This window comes from Falco peregrinus, chromosome 8 (assembly GCF_023634155.1).
Source record: "Falco peregrinus isolate bFalPer1 chromosome 8, bFalPer1.pri, whole genome shotgun sequence".
Taxonomy (NCBI): Eukaryota; Metazoa; Chordata; class Aves; order Falconiformes; family Falconidae; genus Falco; species Falco peregrinus.
In genome coordinates, this window is record NC_073728.1 from 37181223 (window position 1) to 37201364 (window position 20142).

The following is a 20142-nucleotide window of genomic DNA, read 5'->3' on the forward strand; positions in this document are numbered from 1 at the left end:
TGAGGTCTGTGCAAGAGTTGCTCGATGTGGACCCCAGCATGGATCAGCAAGCTCTGTGCATGTGGAGAGCTTCAGCACCTGCATGGGGTTCTGCATTGTGCTCAGTTCAGCCATGCCCTGGCTTTGACACTGCCTAAATATATCTTAATAAATCATTGCAATCTAAGTCTATCGCCTTGGCTTTCGATTTCAGCCTAAGATTTGCTGTTACGCTCAATTCTGCCCCCTTGTAATGTACCAGATTCTCCAACTATGGAAGCTAGTTACAAGATTTGTAACCACAGGCATAAAAATAAGCAGCGTGACCATAAAGAGATGATCTCAGAAATACAAGTCAGAAGTTAAACTCCCACTACAGAATGCTCCTGTTGCACCTGCCTTTCTGTTAACAGTGTTGTTGGGTGCCCCTTTTCCTCCTTCCTTGTGCTTCCACTGTAGAAGAAATGTTGGGCACAAACCCATTGTGACAACTTCACAGGAGGTAACGGCTGTCTTAATGTAAAAATATTTTTTAAAAAAGCTCAATCTATGGTCAGTGAAATTAGTAGTTATTAATAGAATGGTAGGAAGTAAAACAATGTCTTTGGAAGTATAGCATCTACTCATCGGAAGGGGGAAGCTGTAAATGAAAATAATCCGTAAAGGATTGCTGAATCACAGAGAGTTTTACTTATTTAAAACTCCCAAAATTCTAGATTCGTGTAGGCTTGTGGTAAGGCACTTGGATGCCTAGTTGGGTAGAGCAGATCCAGTCTTGATCAATGTGCCTTCACTAGTTCGTGTGGAAGAGTATTTGAACAGTCACGTGGTTTTTGTCATTTTCTTAATTTGTGAGAATATTTGGAATCAACCCGTTCCATAATCTTGCCCAAATCTTAATTAATTATGTGATATTTTTTACTTTAATTAATCAAGTAATATATCTTGGTTTTGCTGCCTTATCTATAATATTAATAACTGCTGTTTCCGGTCTACCTCCTAAAAATATAATTTGCCGTTGGTGGTGATTGGTTTTTCTCTCAGTATTTTTTAAGATCCAAATTCAGGACTAGATAGATGTCATTAGCAGTGATGGCAGTAGTGACAATGGTGACATAGTATCTTCCTCCTGCTATGCAGCTTACACACGTCTCTTCATTATTGCTTGTTAATAACCTTAGCATGTTGCCATTGGGAACAATCCCTCCTCTGTAACTGTGACCATTCCCATCCTCTAAATGACTTTGAATCTGCCAAGCCATTCCTCAGCCTTTGCCGCATTGTAAATATTTAATTTTTCAAGCCTGGGATTTTGCAGGGGTCCTGTGGGAGTTGTGGACCCGAGCCCACTGAGATTCCAGGGTAGCTGGATACTCAGCTCCCTTTTGCTCCTTTGAAATTCCCAGCTTTCATCTTTTTCTTTGCAAGTCATTCCCTCCTGCCGCTTATTCAGTTCCATACATATTTGGCTCAATTTTTTACATAGTTAACTTGAAAGAGTAAGGCCAGAAAATCAATTATAAAACTAAATTGACTTCTCAATTGACGTAAAGAGAAATTCGACAAATAATATTACAGGATATTAGTTACAGTTTGCCGACTTTGAATTTTTACATGTTTCCCATGTACTCAGCTTGATTAAATGAACACTTTTCCTACAGAGGTTCTTTATTATTCAAAACTGGTGAAAGTGGGGAGCTTATCGCATTGACTCTGACTTGTGAACAACGTGGCTCATCAGCGCTGTGAGAACGCTGGTCTCGGAGCCGCAGTAAACCAGTTGTTTATTTGGATCCTGGCAGACACCAGATTTTGACCTGTTGGACTGGTCTGCTACCCACTGGGAGGACATCTGAGAAAGAAAATGGTCCTGCTAGCTCGGGAATCTGGGGGGCTGTACGACAGTGTGTGCAGCACTGAGCTGCATCAGTGCCCTCTACTTGAGCACAATGGGATGCAGGCTAGGCTGGGGCAGGGGGGGAAGACTTTTATTAAAAGAATTTACTTATCTGAAAATGATGCATATTTTCTGTCTGCAGGTTCTTATTTTGAAGGGAGCAAAAGTAGGTATTTCCGAGATGGCACAGACTTAACTTCTGTCCCAGCATTCACTGATTTTTTTTTTTCTGCCTTTGGTAACATAATGCAGAGAAACATTAATTAGGAGTAACTACTGGGATACCTTATTTGATTTTTTTTTTTTATTTTGTTTGTTTTGTTTTATTGGCAAATCATTTAAGTTATTAGTGTTAGTTGTGAGGTTGAGCAATCAGATTAGTTGTGGAAAAGCCAGCAAACTGTTGGTATAACATAGGTTTAATTTTCAGATAATTAAGAGCAATTGGGTATTTTAGATGACTATGGATATTCGAATAAGATTACCATTTTAAATTATTTGACAAGGTGTGTGTCAGTAATAGGGACATAATAGAATTTCTTTCACATAGTGTAATTGAAGGGAAAATAGGCCCTGGCTATGTATTTTAAGACTAGACCAGAGTTTTTTTCCTGTTTGTCCTGATATGTATTCTGTTTAGTTATGCTATTGTCTGTGCAACTAATCCAGTTTACAGAAGTCTGAGATCTGGGTTTGTGCTGCAATGCCATTACGTTTCTCTTTAATATTCACAATACAGGAATTATCCATACTTTCACCTGTGCAGGCAGTTTGTTGCATGATAATAAGCCTGTGGTTTTAAACTGTTAGTTATTTTTTGTAATTAAAGTACTCTGTAGAAAAATCATGGTTTAAATTCCCAAGCTTTTATGAAAATGTATTCGTGCATGCATTGGGTTTTTTTGTTTTCTTTGCTGTTCCTGAGCAATCTTTAGTCCTAATGAGGGACTGTTAGGAGTTAAATAGGTCATCTTGTTTGGGAAATGGCTGTGAATACCTTTAGTAGGGATTTTTTTCCATTAGGTTTGCTGTGACCACTTCCATGCAGCCATTCCCACTGTACCAGATTATGGGAAAGCTCTGCGGAGTTTCGGTGGGTCAGAGCCCCTGCTCTTGGGGCTGCTTTTCTGTTCCAGCCTTGCAGGTACAGAAATCACCCTGGCTTCGGGATAAGCTTATTGACACTTTGTGATTTCATTTAACAAAACAAAGCAGCAATCCTTAGTGCTCTTCACCTTAGCCTTGCCTGGTGTCACAGACGTTTAATCTTTGGTGCTGGAACTCCTTCCTCCTGAAACAGGAAAAATTCTCCTTGGCACGAGAAACAAGCGCAACAGCTGGGGTTGGGGCAGTGGCACCACATTCCCCATGGCCCAGCTAGTGCTTATGCTATAGCCTCGAGTTAAATAAACCAAGGGAAAAACTTAAGAAATGTGTAGGCAGAGCTGGGTGACACCTCTGTGTGACAGCCAAAGAGAAGAGCTCTCTTGCGCTGCAGAGGAGGGGTGAGCAGGGGGCAGCTGGGGGGGATTTGTGGGGATGAGCAGATGCTTTCCTCTGCACAAAGGGGATGTCTCTTGGAAGGCTGAAAGCGTTTGGTCACTAAGTCTGCAGCAAAATGGAAAACAAAACAGCCCCATGCCACAATGCTAAGAGAGCGAGGATGGGGGGCTGCTGAAAACAATTTTTGTGCCTGTGATATACAAACACAAATGAAAAACTGCCTCAGTTAGTTCATATTTACATACAAATGTAAACAAGCAAATCCTGGTTTATGGCCACTCGGACATCAGTATTTGTATCACATTCTTTGAAAAGTCATCCTGTCTTGTTGTCAGCTTCATAAACTGATAAGCAATTACAAATGTCCCTCCTAAACTGAAAGCTTTGCTGGAACATCAGTTATTGCTTAAAAAAAAGCATTAATTGTGCCAGAAATCCTGTCCTGTTATTCAGTGTTATGGCATTTTACTAGAAGGCTTGGAAAGAGGTGGAAAGTAGAACATGGCAAAATGGCACTGTCTTTGTGCTGTTGTCCCCGAGGATCCTTAAAAAAAAAAAAATACAGAAATAAATAGTATAGGAGTGCCTAAAATTGCCAAATCAGGGTGGACAAAAGATGACTTTTAGTAACATTGATCCTTACCTTTGAACCGTATTTCTTTCACATGCTTTTAAGTATCTTTAGAATGGCAGTGTGATTATATAGTGTCTTGTTATGGCCATGGATGTGCATGTAACAGCCGCAGGCGGTTGGTATCTGTATGATTTACAAGCGTCTCTTGTACTGTCCATCACTCTTCTATACAGGTGTGTGATCCGAATGTTATGCAAACCCGAACTCGACAAGTGCTAAGGTCTTCTGTCAATGCAAAGCCCTGCCCTGAAGATTCACAAGTGAAGCCATGTATTCTTAACCAAAATTGCTTCCACTATCAGTACAATCTCACAGGTAAGTATAACTTTCCAGTATACTCTTAGAATCAAGTGACAGCAATTACAATACACATTAAATTGACGTTCTGCTTTTCCAAGTATCTCTGTATAAAAGATTCAGCTCCTTAAAGGCTTTCTGCAGTTGTATTTTAAGTTATGTTTGCTTGTGGTGATGGTTAAAGCCTTGACATTAAAAGATGTTACATGTAGTCATCACTGATTCCAAGAGTTAATTACATTCTTGAGTTTTTACAGGTTAGTGGACAAATGCACAATTTTTGTATTTAAGTTGTCATTGCAGGTACACTGGAAACAAAACAGGTTAAGTGGGATCTCCTCCTTTTGGTGGGTTATCAAGAGAATTAATTACAAAAATCCAGTTAAAAGAATGTCATCCGCGTGATTCTGGTGAAGCAAATAATATGAAGAAAAGTTGGGTTTGAAGCAATATGGGTTGTGTGGGTGGGTGTAGGATATTCAGAGCAAAATGCATTATTTAGGACCTTAGAAGCAATTAGATCTGCTGCAAACAAACTAACAAAAAAAAAAAAAAGGGGGGGGGGGGGGAGGGAAAATTCCTTTCGTTTTGACCAGCTCACATAAACGAGAAAAACTGAGAGAGATCTAAGAGGAGTTTGGGGGCTGGTGGAAAGGGAGAACACAGCAGGATAAAATATCTGAATATAAACTCAGCCTGTTTGAAATAAAAGCCGCAGAAACACACAGGCAGCGAGATGATGCCTTTTTTATCATCACATTTCAGAAATACAGAACATTTACATGTTGATGTTTATCAGAGGTGGAAGACACAAAGTTAATAGGTTTTCCTCTTGTATGCTTCCTATTTGTTGGTGGTATATGGAAATTGTAGTTGTGTTATGCTTTTTGTTTGTTTTAAATGGTGTTTTAAGGCTTATTTCAGTTTAGTTGTATTCTGGCCATCATAATTTCAGACAAGTAATATGAATTTTCTTCTACTAGAAGCACTGTTTTTATTTCATGAGTATAAGGGCTTAGTTTTAAATAATGGAAAGCTTTGCCTTGAGACAAGGAATAGGTGAAACCAGAGTTACGCTTCAGAAACTTCCCCAGCGACTTTATCAAAGTGAAATTTTACTTCAGACAATACAGTCTTGTAACTGTGCCGACTGGGTTGAACTGATACACTTTATCAGCGTCTAACAGTTTTCTGTGCACTCTGATGTACCAGTTGCGTTGAGGGGATATCTGAGAGCAGAGTGAGTGCTTCCTCCTCTGAGAGGCTCACTGAGGTTTAAGAACTTTATTTTGTATGTGTTCTTGTGTGTGGGATGCCCTGACACGGGGCAGCTCTGCCTTAGGCGAAGGTAGCCTGCACGTTGAGTAAAAAGCTGTGAAAACCGAATGACGGTGCTGACCTGCAGCACAGCATCTTTTGCTTTGTGTCCGCAGGCTGGAGCGGGTGCCAGCTGGGTGCCAATGCCACCTGCGGGCATGGGGAGCGTCGCCGCCTCCTGAGCTGCCAGCGCAGCGACGGGGCCACCGTCAGCATGCAGCTCTGCCGGAGGGTGAGAACGGTACACACGCGTGCATGGGGCAGGGGAACACCCGGAGTGCTTTGTTTTGTTTCCAGAAAGCTGGTGCCTTCTGGTCCACAGCAGGACATGGTCCATAAATAGGGGAGAAGTTGTGTTTGGCACTGGGAGTGCAGCAGTTGAGTGCTTTGGGGAATGAAGCATCCCCGGGGGGGTTAGTGGGTGGTGTCACTCCTCGACTCAAATGTGTGGAGCACAGCTGCCAGCCCCGCACCATCCCGGTGGCTCCAACAAAGCTGGTGCCCAGGGAGATTGCCCTGCTAGAAGACTGGGATTGTCCTTTCAGAGCAAGACCCAAACGCTGAGGGACTTGACGTGAAATGCTTCAACACTGAAACCGCTTTCACCAATTGCACCCTTGGCAGAACTCCCCGTGAGCAGTGATGCCGGTGTCACACCGCAGCCGCTGCCACTTATCGTTTACCTGGCTTGGCAGGAGGCGGCCGGGGGCCTGGGGAGACTGACACCTCCGTTTCCTTGTCATCTCACAGCTTCACCTGGAGAAGCCCGTGCAGATGAGCAGCCGGTGTGTGGTGGGGTGTGCGGTGGACTGCCAGCTCTCAGCGTGGTCAGCCTGGTCGCAGTGCTCCCACACGTGCGGCGCTGGTGGTGAGTGCCCCCTTGCCTCCTTCCCCCCCACCCCTCAGCAAGGTGGCACAGGCAGGACCCCCAGCCCCTGGCAGGCTCACACAACCCTCAAGCAGGGGTACGGCGCGCGGGGACCTTCCCCAGCCTCACCGAACCCTTCAGATGTGATTTGGGATGCCCTCAAGGTCCTGAGGTTTTTTGTTTTGTTTTGTTGGGTTTTTTGAACAAAGCAGGCTATTTTCAAAGTATTCTGAAGTGAAAATGCAACTTAGGAAACAAGTAGACAGATGCCTGGGGGATCATTTTATTAATTCAAACTCTCAGAATTCAGTCATAGGAAACATTAACCCCTGGGACAGGGGGAGTACATAGAGCTAGCAAAGAGCGGGGGAGAGCTACGGGATTCTTAAGGAACAGGTACATAAATACAAATCTTCTGCTGAAGTTACTTTTAGTAACATAATTACATCCCGTTGAAGAAAAACCACTAAACTATTTTTCATCGTTTAGTAAGTGCCTCTGTCTCCATCTTGTATCCGCAGGTCTCTGAATGTATCACTCCAGTAACTCCAGCAAGTTTTTCCATAGCCAGTAGTGCTCACCAGCATGCAGAAAGTGAAAGGATTAGGACCTTTTTTTAACTTTATGTGATTAAAACCCCCTTTGAGTATTGACATGAGGAAATGTGTTGAAGGTTGTATTCAAAATAAGCTTCCCAGGCTTCTGACGTGCATTAGATGTACAGCTAATGGTCTTTAAGATTCAAGAGCCATAATGTATATTTGAATCAAATTCACTTAAGGTCAAAAAGAAAAAAGCTCTTAACTTCCATAAAGTGATTTCTTCAGATGGATTTTAGAGATCAAAGAATGTTACAGAAAAAGCTTAATATTTGGATTAGTGATGTTCTTTCTTTGCCGAGCTTTTAGCCCTTTTGTAAAGTAGTGCTTTCTTAACAGAAATGAATAATTCATGGCCAGTGTTTTAACAACACACTAGGAATACTATTAATTCCAAATTTTATTTTCTCTTCAAAACCCAGTTTGAAGCATTAATGCTCATGTTGCTGAATAGACTTACATTATTTTGGGGGGAGTTCAATTACTTACTAAAATAAACAGAGTTACGGTGCAAAAACAGGTGGTAACTTCTTTATGCCTTTTAGCATGCTTAAGATGCAGCTCACCTTAGATAATGCCTGAAGGTTTTTCCACCCTGAGCTCTTACATTGCTTAGTTTGCGAAGGGGTGTGCTGGATAAAGGTATGCCTTGTATTCTGCCCCTGATCCTGACATGCTTGTGCAAATCCTAAAGACTGGTTGAAGAGCTGATGGTTGCCAGTGCATGTAAGGAGCAAACAGTTACTTCAGTGCCCTAAATCGAAGCTGGGCTTCTGCAGAGGAAAACTGGAAACATCTGTGCACTGCTGAAGCAGACCTTCGCGTGAGTGTCCTGGCTGTAGGTGCCAAACCTCATTAAGGCTGCTTGAACCACACGGTCCAGCTGAAGCTCAGCTCAGTCTATGGGTCATCTTCTGGTCCTTAGAGACCATAACTGTGATATACTGCTGGCTGGAGAGCTGGCTCATACTGTTCAGGCTGTTGTCGTGTACAATCTAAAAGTTGGAGATACCGTTTTGTGAACCTACAGCAGCTAAGCAGCTGGGAAATGTGACTTAACAATTATATCATCAAGAAGTCAAGTTTTGCTCAGCCCTTCTCTATCGTTTGAATGGTTTTGCAGGAACCCAAGACTCTTCTGAATCTCATCCCAAAGCATGAACATCAATGAAACAGAAGTACTTTGCATCCAGGTTATTCCAAGTGCGTGGTTTATTTTGCTGCAGCACCAGTCCTGATCTGGGTTTTGCTGCAGAAGCCGTCAAGTGTGGAGCTACTCTGATATCAAACGTCTGTGATGGAGGGACCTTGGCACCTGTCCTGTGGCTGTGGCCTTTGTGTGGTTCCAACAACAGAAATACCATCATTTCAGGATCTTCACCCAGTGCCAGTTGATTATAAATACTACTTGATGATGGTATTAACAGAGAAGACGTTAATTATGTACTCATCTACAGGTGGTACTTCACAGATGAATCGAGTGAGGGTTTCCTACCTGAAGGTTCATAGGCTGCAGTACCTTTGAAATCATCATGAGTTTCTCAGAGGCGTTTGTGAGACTAGGATGAAGTGTCCAATTAGAGAGGGAAAACCAAAGGATGACAATAAACGAGCTGTGGGAATTGGCTGTAGTAAACACTGATTCAGCTTCCCTTTGCCAAATAAGTAATTGAGCACTGTTTGATAAAGCTAAAACGTGGGCCTTAAATGCACAGTTCTCAGAAATAATTCACAGCAGACCAGTTGTACGCGCCGTTACTGGCTCCCCTCACAATAATATTCTGCTTTTCTGACTTTTCTAGGAGAGCGTGAGAAGGGCCTGCTGAAGTACCATAAATGATTCCAAACATTATTTAAATATCATTCCGATCAAATTTTAATATTGCCAGATTTATGTTTTCATGTGTTTCTTAACTTGAGCATTGTTGCTAACATTTTTATTCTGTCCAACTCTTCCAATAGTGGTTTGCTGTGATATATTTTAATGGATGGTACCTTTCTCTTGCTCAGCTTTTATTTTATGGAACAATGCATTTAAACATGAAGCGGCACTGCTGTATATGTGGCACTGACAGCTAATACGGTACTGGTACAGAGCAGCCAAAGGCGAATATATTGATTTTTATAAATGATGATGAGTAAAGTAGATCTCTCTTTCCTGCCTGCACTGAGCCTACGGAGATGTGTAACTGATATTTGCCTGTTGCAGCTGTAGTTCTGGGCAGCATCTGTTCAGGATGCTGGTTAGGGCTTTAGGCTGATGGTGGGTTATATATTAGGGTTCCTCATATCAGTTGCTGTACTGCTATGAAAAGATGTATAGTACTGCGTTAATGGATGGTGCTCCCACGGCCTGAATCAGAGTTACTGGGAAGGTGTTTGGTAAGGATAATCCCCAGCAAATTGTATTTCCTTTGTTAAGGCAAATAAATACATGAGGATGCTGAATTTTTCTGCGTAAACGTTTTCCAATCCCATATGATTTCTCCCAAGTTGTCTTAACAGGAATGCTAAATAGTATAAACCCACCTAAACCCATGCTTTTCCACTTGTAAAGCTGACTTCATCTGATAAATTATGGGATTTACCGGAATTACCTAGGGCTGAATGCACTGCCATGCCTTGCACAGTCCTCAGAGCCCGGGAGTGACCGTAGCAGGTTGCAGAGATGTGCACCCCAACACCAGACTGACCTGTGGGATGGAAAGGGTGGGGACAGGGATGTGCACGACTGAAAAATGTGGTGGTTACATTTTCCATTGCTTCAGTGCCAATTTGGGAAAATATTTTTGGTTTTGCCTTCTGAAGAAGAAACTTTCGTGACTTTTTCTCGCTTGCTACTCAAACTTGGCAAGGTCCAGTCTCGTGGTGCTGGAGACGTTGCTGGAAGAGAGGCCACCAGAACCTCTCCCTGAGCTGTGGATGCCCCAGTGCCTGCTGAAGGGACTGGCACTGGGAAGGAGGGGAAAAGCCTCATTTATCACCAGTCCCGTTTGCTTGTGACTTGACCTAAGCTGACCTTCAGAGCTTTATTTAAGTAACTTGAGCCATGCTCTCGTCTTGTGGTTGCCTGATAGGGCTGTTTTCTACGCTCTGCTCATGCTCATCAAACAGATAACGACGTGTCAGTGATTTTGACTGGGATGAACTCTAGCAGGAATTTTAATCATCTTGGTTTCAGCCGCAACACATCACTTTGTGGGGATAAAATGCAAGGAATGGCAATGGATTTTTTGGGGTAAAAAATCTTATTCTTCTGATTTGAAAATATGTTCCTATGTTTATGAGAAGAAATTTTAGCTGGTGATGCAAAACAGAATTTTAAGTGACCAGCATTAACAAGACTAGCCTCTTTTTTCCCCCGTTTCTAAACTAAAGACAAATTTGAGGTTATGGAGAAATACTTATTTTCAATTTTCATCACACTTTCTCTCTTAACCTTTGTATCATTTAACACTGCAGAGCAAAGGAATCAGAGATGTGGCCAAATCATTGGGAAATTAAAGGAAAATTCACTGGGAAATTAAAGAAATAGCTAGGATTGCTTTGACCCTTCCAGAGTTTGTATTGAAAGCAAATTAATTTCAGACATGGTGAGATTCTGTTCTCTATAGGCAGCAAAGGATAAGGTATTTAAAAAGTAAAAACAGGGAGTTTTTCTGCTACTTAGATGGTAACTGAGCACCTAGATAATGTTGTGGAGTGAGAAAAAGAAATCAGATCTTGCCAAAACTCACCACAGTGCTTGGGCAAAGAAAGATATCAGTGGAATTTCTTTCTTTCTTGACTTATTCACAATATACAAAGAAAGCGAAAGGCTAAATGAGTCAAGCACCAGCTGACCGTTGTGAATGTAGTGAGTTTAAATGGATTGGATAGCCAGCTGTAGGAAAATAAAATGTAAATAATTACAGAGCGGTTTTTAATTCCTCTTAAAAGGATAATCGTGTTTTCTATTCAATGATCTTCCCATTTATATTTTGCTAGAAAGATGTTAAACAGTGTGTATGAAAGGAAATTATTTCATTAATTAATATAGCTTGATGAATGCTTCAGGCTTGCAAGTCCTTCCTAATGAAATCAGATTTTTTAACCTTAGGAGGCCTCCTTTTCCGGGCTGGGAGCCCGTGTCTGGCGGCTCTGAGCCGCCTGCCCCAGGGCATCCCGAAAAACCCACGGCCGCGGGCTTCCCGCGGTTTCCCAAAGAGCCTTTTCCATTGCTTGCCAGTCCTCAGCATTCAGAATTAAGAAGAAACCGGCAAATCTGGTCCAGTGCTGGAGAGACAGGAACAGCGAATTTTGGTCTATTGGGCAGGGGGGTGCTGCGTGAGGTTTGCCAGCGGCAGGCTGCGGGGGTTTGCTTCCCTTGCTCTGACCCCCAGTGAACCGCAGGAGTTTTTTACCTTTCCTCTCAGCTGGTAGGATTTTTTTCCACCTCCTAATGTATCTGATCCCATGATGGCTGAATGCACAGTCCTGTGGATAAGAGCTTTTATCATCATTTCTGTTACAAACTCCCTGGGTCCAGGTTATTAGAATTGGTAAAGAAAGAAGTCTTAAAATTGGTTTAAATGGGCTTAAAAATGGAATTCAATGGGTCAGAGCAAGGGAACAGCATTGTAAAGGGAAGAGAGCTTGCTAAGGTATCTGTCAGTAGCTTTTTCAGGTGTGTCTGCTTTTAATTTTTATTTGCTAAAATGTTTTTGGAAACGCTGCTCCGTAGACAGTTGCGATGACTGTTATTAGAGATGTACCTCAAACCCAGCTGCAGTATCGTTAATTAAAAAGCATGTGTATAAATAGCTGGGAGAGGGATCTGGCTAGATATCGCAGCCTCCCCACTTTGTGGGGGTGTTCGCTCCCCCCCGGGCTACCCTCTGCTCACGACTGCAGCTAGCTGACTGCGATCCAAATGGGAGAGCTCCGCCACAACGTGTTATCTCTTTCCTTTTCAGTGAGTTGGCAATTACTGCTTGCCTTGGCTTTTTGCATGTCTGTGCCCTTATTACCCAGAACTTTTTTTTTTTTTTTTACTTGCCTCTCAAATCCACGCCTATTGAAAGTCAAGGCAGAAACTGTATCCCTGGCACAATCTTCTGCGTCCCATTGCATAAAGGCTTCCCCCCCCCCCCTTTTCTTTTTAATTGGAGTTGGGATTCTAATTGAAACATTTTGAGTGAAAACATTCCTGGACATAAATGTACAGCAAAGGAGACGGAAATGGAATTGCAGTAACTAATGAATATATTCACTTTTACTATTTCAAAAGTAGTAACATAATTGCTTTTTCCATTCAGTTGCTGAAGAAGTTTGCACGAATAATAAATAGGATTTTAATGGAAATGGCAGAAGTGGTTATGGACGGTAATAGCCACTACAGTGTTTGCAGTTTTCAAATTAGATGCACATAATTGCTCATAAAAAGAAAATTTCATTTGTTAAAAATCTCTGGAAACATATTGAACGTGTAATGTTCGAAATTATGCTGCCATAGGAATTATTTTTGTGTCATATTTAATAATCAGGATTTAGTCAAGTATTTAAATATGTTGCATAAACAAATAAGATATTTGGAAAACACACAAAACTGTGTTCAAAAAATGTTTGAAAATACCAGGGACTTGCATCACTTAGACTTAGCAATTGCATCCATATTATCCAAATAGTCTTCCCAATTAATTGCTTTTTAAACAGATTTTAGTGCTGGAAAATGAACTAGGAATACTGATAAATGACAAAATCTGCCTTTCTTTCTTCCTTCTGGTCTCCTTCACCATGTCCTGTCTTCTCCCCTCGCCTAGGCCAGATGGTGCGTGGGCGCTCGGTGGTCCTGCGGGCAGCGGGCGAGGGCAGACCCTGCCCAGAGCAGCTCACCCAGCACAGGAGCTGCCCAGTGAAGCCCTGCTACAGCTGGCTGCTGGGCCCGTGGTCTCCCTGCAGAGTCCAGGTACGGCTTTCTCCAGCGCTCCCCGAGGGCTTCTCACCTTCCGAGCGGCCAGGGTCGACAACAAAAATAGTCATTACGTGGCAGAATTGATGGAGGCCACTGTTGGTGGGTGGGAGTTGTCTTTGTGGCTATTGAAGGTGCTGGTAAGATCCGTAGGAAAGCAGGGGAAGTTCAGCAGCGGTAAACCTCTGTACCTCGTCTTCCAGCCATCAGCAACGATTTATGGCAGTACGGGTTCAAGTACTGCAAGCTTATAGATATATTAAAGGAGATTTATGGAGTAAACGTGCTTGAGTGGGCATAGTCGTGGTGACCTATAATTAAATTATATAAAATAACTCTTTACAAGAAAATAGATACACTAGATTTCAAGAGAGCTTAGTCCTTTTTAGCTTTTTTCTTTCCTTTTTTCCCCCTGTTGTTTTTTTTTTTTTAAGTACTGTGTAGCAGGTCTTTCCCCACAAGGTCTCCGGTACGGCGGTGTGAATTGTTGTGTGAAGTGATGGTTTCTCTTTCTCCTTAGCCTGGCTATCTTTTCAGTGTTCTGGAAATGGCTGGGTGCAGTTGTGATGTGCTGTACCTACGCTCAGTACCTCTGCTCGACACTGGAGCCGTCATTTTTTCATTGCCAGTGACTTGCATCAGGCTTGAAGTGCCTTTTTTTCCCCCTCTGTTCTTTTCCCTCTCTCCTTATCTGTTAAATCGCATTTCCAGCATTAAAACGTATTAGTGGGTAACACAGTTTTAAGCAGAGTTGAGTCTTTCGCAGTGATGTTTCTGGGGCAGAGCGAAGTCCACTTGAGCTGCTTAAAGCCGGCTTTGCTGAGATGGTGGTGGGATGTCTGGTTCCAGGGGACAGGACCTGTGCACAGATCTGTGGCTGCTTCCCCACATTATACCCTGTAGGGGACTGAAGCCAGTAATGCACATAAAGACTTGTGTTTTCTGCTCTGCCCTCCACCACCCTGCGAATGCCTTGAGTACCTGCATGGTTTCTAGACGTGGTAGGTGACTGTGTAGTGAACACTGTGGGCGGCAGAATAGACACCCAGAATTTTCCCAGGTTTTCACAAATGAAATCTGGAGCATGATCGTTTTTGGGTAGTCCAAGTTCAGAGAAAGAGAAATGTTTTTATATATTGAACAACAGCTCATTGCAGCTAGGGATGTGAATATGGTCCTTGTATGTACTGCACTCATATTTATTTACATATAACATAAATACAACAAAATGGTACCATCAGCCTATGCTTTCTCCAGCTAATGCAAGCAAATTCTGTTAAACAATAGGGAAGAGACCTTCAACCGTAGGAGCTAACATAGCTGATAATTATTAGGGAAGCTGAATTAAAGCTTTTGTATACTCCAGATAAATAGCACATCATGCAGATTAAAAGTGTGTGCATCCAGAACCCAGCTAAATTCCAGCTCCAAGCAAGCAATCACACCTTCCCTAACCCAGATATCATCCCACACTTTCAGTGAGATAGAGCCTGCTTCTCTCCTTAAATTACCATGATGTAGTTTCTCTACCCTTTGCTTTGTTTTGGAGAGGAGCCATTTTTATTCGTGTTCACTTCTCTTTAATGAGGTGCTTAGGAATTAAATGTAGTTCATAAATACAGGGTGATTTATTCCTGTGCTTTACTGGAAAAGAAGCTTAAGCTTACCTTCTAAAGAAAGCTTTCAGAAGTCCTGTTTTCAAGGATGCTTTGTGAGATAAGGTAAATGCATCCTATGGTAAGACCAAAATGCATACTATTAAAGTGTCTTCCTGTAATAATATAAACAGGACAATTAATTATAAGGCTAAATCATTTTACCTTGTATTATGAGATAACTGAGACTGCATTTCTTAATTGCAGAAGGGCTATTTTATGCTAAATAAACTTCACGTGAATAATGAGAGATTTCTGCATGTTTAGGAACAGCCTGCTAGGTGTTCTGTGTGGCTGAATTTCACAGTACAGAATCAGTGCATTGCCATCCAGGTAACCACACACGTCACAGGCACACCTCTGGTGGGCATGGGGCATTTCTGGGGCGTTCGGAGGGGTGCAGAATTTGGGAAATGGTCAATACACCTAACCTTAAAGGGTTACATTACATTAATAATTTTCCTACTGGAGTTGATATACTCTGATTAGTGTAAAAAAAAAAAAAATAGCAGTGGCTGACACTGTTCAGAATTTTTCCACAAAGTGAATATCAGTAGCCAGATGTTATCAGGAACTAGCTGCCTCAAAGGCTAAGAACCTTTCCTTTCTAATGTGTTTTAAAAGCACTCCCTTAAATGTGGTCACTCAGCGCTTCCTCATTAGAGAAGACTTTTACCTGATTAAATGCTCATCAACCTGTGAAAGCATTGCCCAGTCAACACTTTACCTAAAATAATTGTGAACACGCATGAACCCCAGCAAAAGCTGAAAAGAAAAAACTTTTCTAAAAGACATGTCTGGGCAAAGTATCTCATTAGGATTGGTATCTCCTGTTTTATCTGTGTTGTATGTGAGAGGTTTGTGCAGGTGTTGCCTTAGGTTAGCCTGTTGCTAAATTCAAAAAATACCTGGCTGTCAAAATGCAGTCTTGGTGTAAACCTGCTCCTTACTTTACCAGTGGTTGGTCAGGGCAAGGGGATTGAGAGGTGGAGGCTCCATGTGGGTGCTTGTGGAGGGGCCCATACCTCCAGGCTGTGTTTAGGGAACCCAGGGTGTGTTCTGCATCCTCCGGAGGGTCAGCGCAGAAATGTTTGCAGCCAAATGGAGGGAATCCCCTCTGGAAGCCAAATACCTACATATTTCCTACGAGGAGCTCATAACTGAAGAGGCAAATCCTGGTTCTAGGCAAGCCTCGGACGATCATATCTTCCAAGGAAGAGGCATTTATAATATGGATTTGATCCTCTGAGTCTTGAATATGTGATCGTTTCCTTGGCAGTTCTCCTCTGATTAGCAGCTATTCCCTGCATTCTCAGTGTGCCATCACTGCAGCAAACTTCCACTGATTCCCACACCTTTTAATTAGATCTCCAAATGTATAATTTTGGGGACATGAATAATTTTGAAGATGATAAGGAAGTTATTGCGGTGCTCCTGCATTGCTTATGACCTTACCAGATATACGAAAAAACATCTCCTCCTGTAAATGACAGGATGACATTTTATCTTTTGTGTTCAGTTGATTGTAAAAACACATCACTGGTCTTGAAAGAAAGCAAGCAGATGGAAGCCACTGTTGAAAAGCGAACCTTTATCTTTGGGTTTGTTTGAGAGTTGTTTATTTTCTAAATTTTTTCCTATTTATTTTTTATTCTAAACACTGAAACATATAAATGTATTTCTGATATTGCATGATAGTAGAATGAAATATGTATTGTTTTCACCTATTGAAATCATGATATTCATATAATTATTTATATGTTGATACCTAAAGAATTACTAACAAATTTTTTGTAGAAGAATAAGCAGCTTTTGAAAAACTTATTTTGTCCTGTCCAGTCATTTAGTCATTCCTTGAGCCACTTTTTGCTGGGAATATACTGCACTTTGGTTAGTGCCCATTTCCCCTGAGAATTTTCTCCACATTGTCTTCTGTTTCCACCAGCCATTTCTAAGAGCTCTAACACAATTGACAGCTGCATGAGTTATTCACACACCATTAATCTCAGACCGCAATAGAGGTTTCAGCGGTGAAGGAGTAATTTGGAACAGTAAGTAACACACTGACTAATGTGAAACATGGTGTTAAAAACTTGGAATCTGGCTGCATATAGTAAATCTACACTAATACTTCTCTAAGATGCTTTTGATTAGCAACTGCTCTAAATCCAGCTACTTATGCTCTTATTTCCATTTCATTGTGGGTCTGCAATAGAAGGGATGGAGCATATGAAAAAGCTACCAGATGTGTGCAGGAGAGCCAATCCTGAGATTCCTGCTAGGAAGCCCACTGCTGAATGGATGGACTCAGTAGGAGCCATTCTGTTCTGCAGATGAAGTCCATTATTTTAAAAGAATCCACTGCCAAGTGATCCAAAGGAGCACTTCCCTTGGTTATATAAAAACAATGTTTCATCCTCCTTCTTGAGATTCATTTGCTGAATTATGTAAAGTGCTGTTTCGGCAAGGCTTCGGGTGCATGTTCATAAAGCATCACGCAGGGTTAAGATGTACACCTCAAGCATCATTGCAGCTCTGTTTTTCAGATGTGAATGAAACAATTTCAGCCTCTAGAAATACTCTCAGTGCTTCAGCTCTTACAGCACCCTGAGCCCTTGATCATCGCTTTAGCCAAACAATATTGCTTTTTCTGATAAAAGAAGTCTTCTTCAGCAGGTAGCTTGGTGTATGACTAAGTGTTTCAGAACTGGGCTGACGAGTCAGTTGGAGCCTCCTCCACCTAAGTGCTCCTATTGGGCTGTACTGTCAAAGGTGAGTGGAAATGGCCATTCCATCATTATGGACAGGAGGCTCTGCTCTTAGCCTCTTTAGAGAAGCCAAAAATGTCTGTGCTGATGTAACTGGGCACTAATTAAGCATCAGTAAATTCACTAGCTCTAGTGAAAGGCTTGAAGATGGTATTCATTTTTTATGGTACCCACCTCTTCTCTTGCTTTGGTTATGACATATTCTGTGTGGCTCTGCCCCTGCCTCTGGTCATCTGTAGAGATGTGCAGAGGAGGACTCCATCTGTCTTCCTATAACTGGCAATACTATTGCAGTCCAAAGACCAAATTTGTATCCTTGGAGTCTTTTTACGTGGAATCAACTGCGTTTCTTCTGTCATCTGCTAACGTCAGTGATGTGTGTCTCTGCTCCCTTCTGTCATTTTGTAGGGTGGACAGTGTGGAGATGGACTGCAAGTCCGCAACCTCACATGTGTAGTGCACGATGCATCTGTTTCTGCTGCATCCAAACCCGTAGAAAATGCGTTATGTGGTGAGCTGCCTTTGAAAGAGAGTGTGCTGCAGTTACCGTGCTCTGTGCCTTGCCCAGGTAAAGTCTTTGGAAAGCCATAGTGCATTTCTGCCTGTGATAACTGTCTGAAATGGACATGCTTCCATAGCTCTGGGTCCTGTCAGCCATCGTAAAAATTTGTACCTCAGCAGATCAGGTAAATGCTCAGCCTGCTGTTTCTGGATACCCTGAAAAAGGCTTCTTTTGTTTTTTGAAAAAAATGAGATCCCCACAAAGCAGAAAATCAGAGTATTGCATACCACTGGGCGATACACTGGGGTACTTCACTATTAAAGCTGTTGTGTGCTTAGGTTGTCCTTATCCCTTTAAGGCTGATTCCTTTGCAAAACCCGTAATTTATTCTTTCAATACACAGGTGACTGCCACCTGACAGAGTGGTCAGAGTGGAGCTCCTGTGAGCTCACCTGCATCAATGGTAGGAGCTTCGAGACAACAGGGCGCCAGTCTCGATCCAGGGCGTTTATTGTGCAGTCCCCGGAGAACCAGGAGAGCTGCTCTGGACAAGCGATGGAAACACGGCCTTGCTCAGGTAGCATGGCTGCAGTGCTGCTTCTTCCCATTCAAGAGTTTATTCTGGTTTTGTTGCACGATGAAGGCTAACTGGTACTGATATTGCAGGAGGGAAGTGTTACGATTACCTGTGGAAAACCAGCCTTTGGCAGGACAACAGACGCACGGTGTGGTGTCAGCGCTCAGATGGAATAAATGTCACAGGTATGTCCACAAATTGCCATGCACGATTACGAATGAAAAGTTTCCATCCAGGTTTTTCTTCTTCTGCATCACTTGCTCAGAGAGAAGTCGGACATCCTTCCTAACACCGCCAGAATTTCAGTTCAGATCAGTGTGTAGGAAAGACAGACGGGAGCTCACCAGCCTTGCTGTTGGGTCAACATCATACATGTATGACATAAGAGTATTTGGGCGAGTTACCCCTACTGTTGGGCTGGTCACGGGAAGAAATGAGTGTACGTATACTAAAAGGGCTGCCTGGGCTGGCTTGCACAGCTGTTAGTGCAACCTTCCTGTAACTGTGGAGAACAGAAGAGAATATCACATGCGTGGTAGAGAGCCCAGCTTCTGTACCTCCTCTTCTTCTATTCAACACGCAGGAATCTCAAATCACTCAAACTGTGAGATTCCTGCTGTTGCCGTGACCTACAAATTCTGCCTGCGTGGGATGAAAAGGGAAATTCATGGTCAGCGCTTTGAAGCTCCGCAAGAGATTGGCAAAGGCAGTAGGGCTTGCATATCAGTCGGGTCGCTCTCAATATGCTCAGGGTGAATGAGGAAAGAGTGGAAATGAAAATGCAGATCTTCTCATCTAGTTCTATTTATAATGAGTAGTTAAGATAATAACAAAATTTTAATGTGGCAAAAGTTGCTGAATAGGTAAGAACTCATTAACATGTTTTTATTCCTATAGAAACACAGACTTCCCCAAGTGAGGACGGGCAAAGGTGTTACGTGGATTACATAGTCTTGTGTAGATAGGACATTAATGAGGACACAGATCATCTGCATAATTCCTGATTCTGTCCCCAACTTCCTATGTGGCCTGTGGCAAATTGCTTAAATCTGTATCTCTGTGTTCTCCATTAACAAGATGGGTATGATAATAATTCCCTGCCTTGTTAAGGCAAATTAATTAATGCAGTGCCTACAGATAGGATGCTAATGCACTCAATACACTAGTATTTAACTATATAAGAATAAGCAAGCAAGCACTTCGTACACCGTGGTGATCCAAGTCAAAAACATTTTAAAACATGCCCTTGAAGGCACTCAGGATTTATTTTCTTTTACAGGAGGGTGTGCTCTTCAGATGAAACCTGCAGAAGTTCGGCACTGCAGCCCAGCGTGCAGAAAACCCTTCTCCTACTGCACACAGGTAACGGCTTGCTGCAGAATATGTTTGAGAAATTAACGCTGCAAAATCTATTCAATTAGCTTCTGTATCTTAAACGCATTCCAGGAGCTAGAAAATAGTTTAGTGAGTCCCTGGTACCACCTCGAGGAAGATGTGGGAATCTCAGTCTGAAAGGAAACCGTAAACCCGCACAGATGAGTGATGCTGTGTTTATGTGGTGTTACGAGTTTGCTTGTGTTCTGTAGAGGGGGTTTT

The 20142-nt window shown here is 42.4% G+C and overlaps 1 protein-coding gene across 1 annotated transcript in view; it reads left to right on the top strand.

Annotated features, from left to right (window-relative positions):
• Positions 1–20142, top strand: part of THSD7B (thrombospondin type 1 domain containing 7B) — a 269406-nt gene that overhangs the window by 241199 nt on the left and 8065 nt on the right. Inside the window, exons 18-25 of the mRNA XM_005242364.3 lie at positions 4187–4328; positions 5744–5859; positions 6378–6495; positions 12896–13041; positions 17876–18035; positions 18373–18546; positions 18636–18731; positions 19826–19908. Of these exons, the coding sequence (XP_005242421.2) occupies positions 4187–4328; positions 5744–5859; positions 6378–6495; positions 12896–13041; positions 17876–18035; positions 18373–18546; positions 18636–18731; positions 19826–19908 (1035 nt within the window). The remainder of the gene's footprint in view (positions 1–4186; positions 4329–5743; positions 5860–6377; positions 6496–12895; positions 13042–17875; positions 18036–18372; positions 18547–18635; positions 18732–19825; positions 19909–20142) is intronic.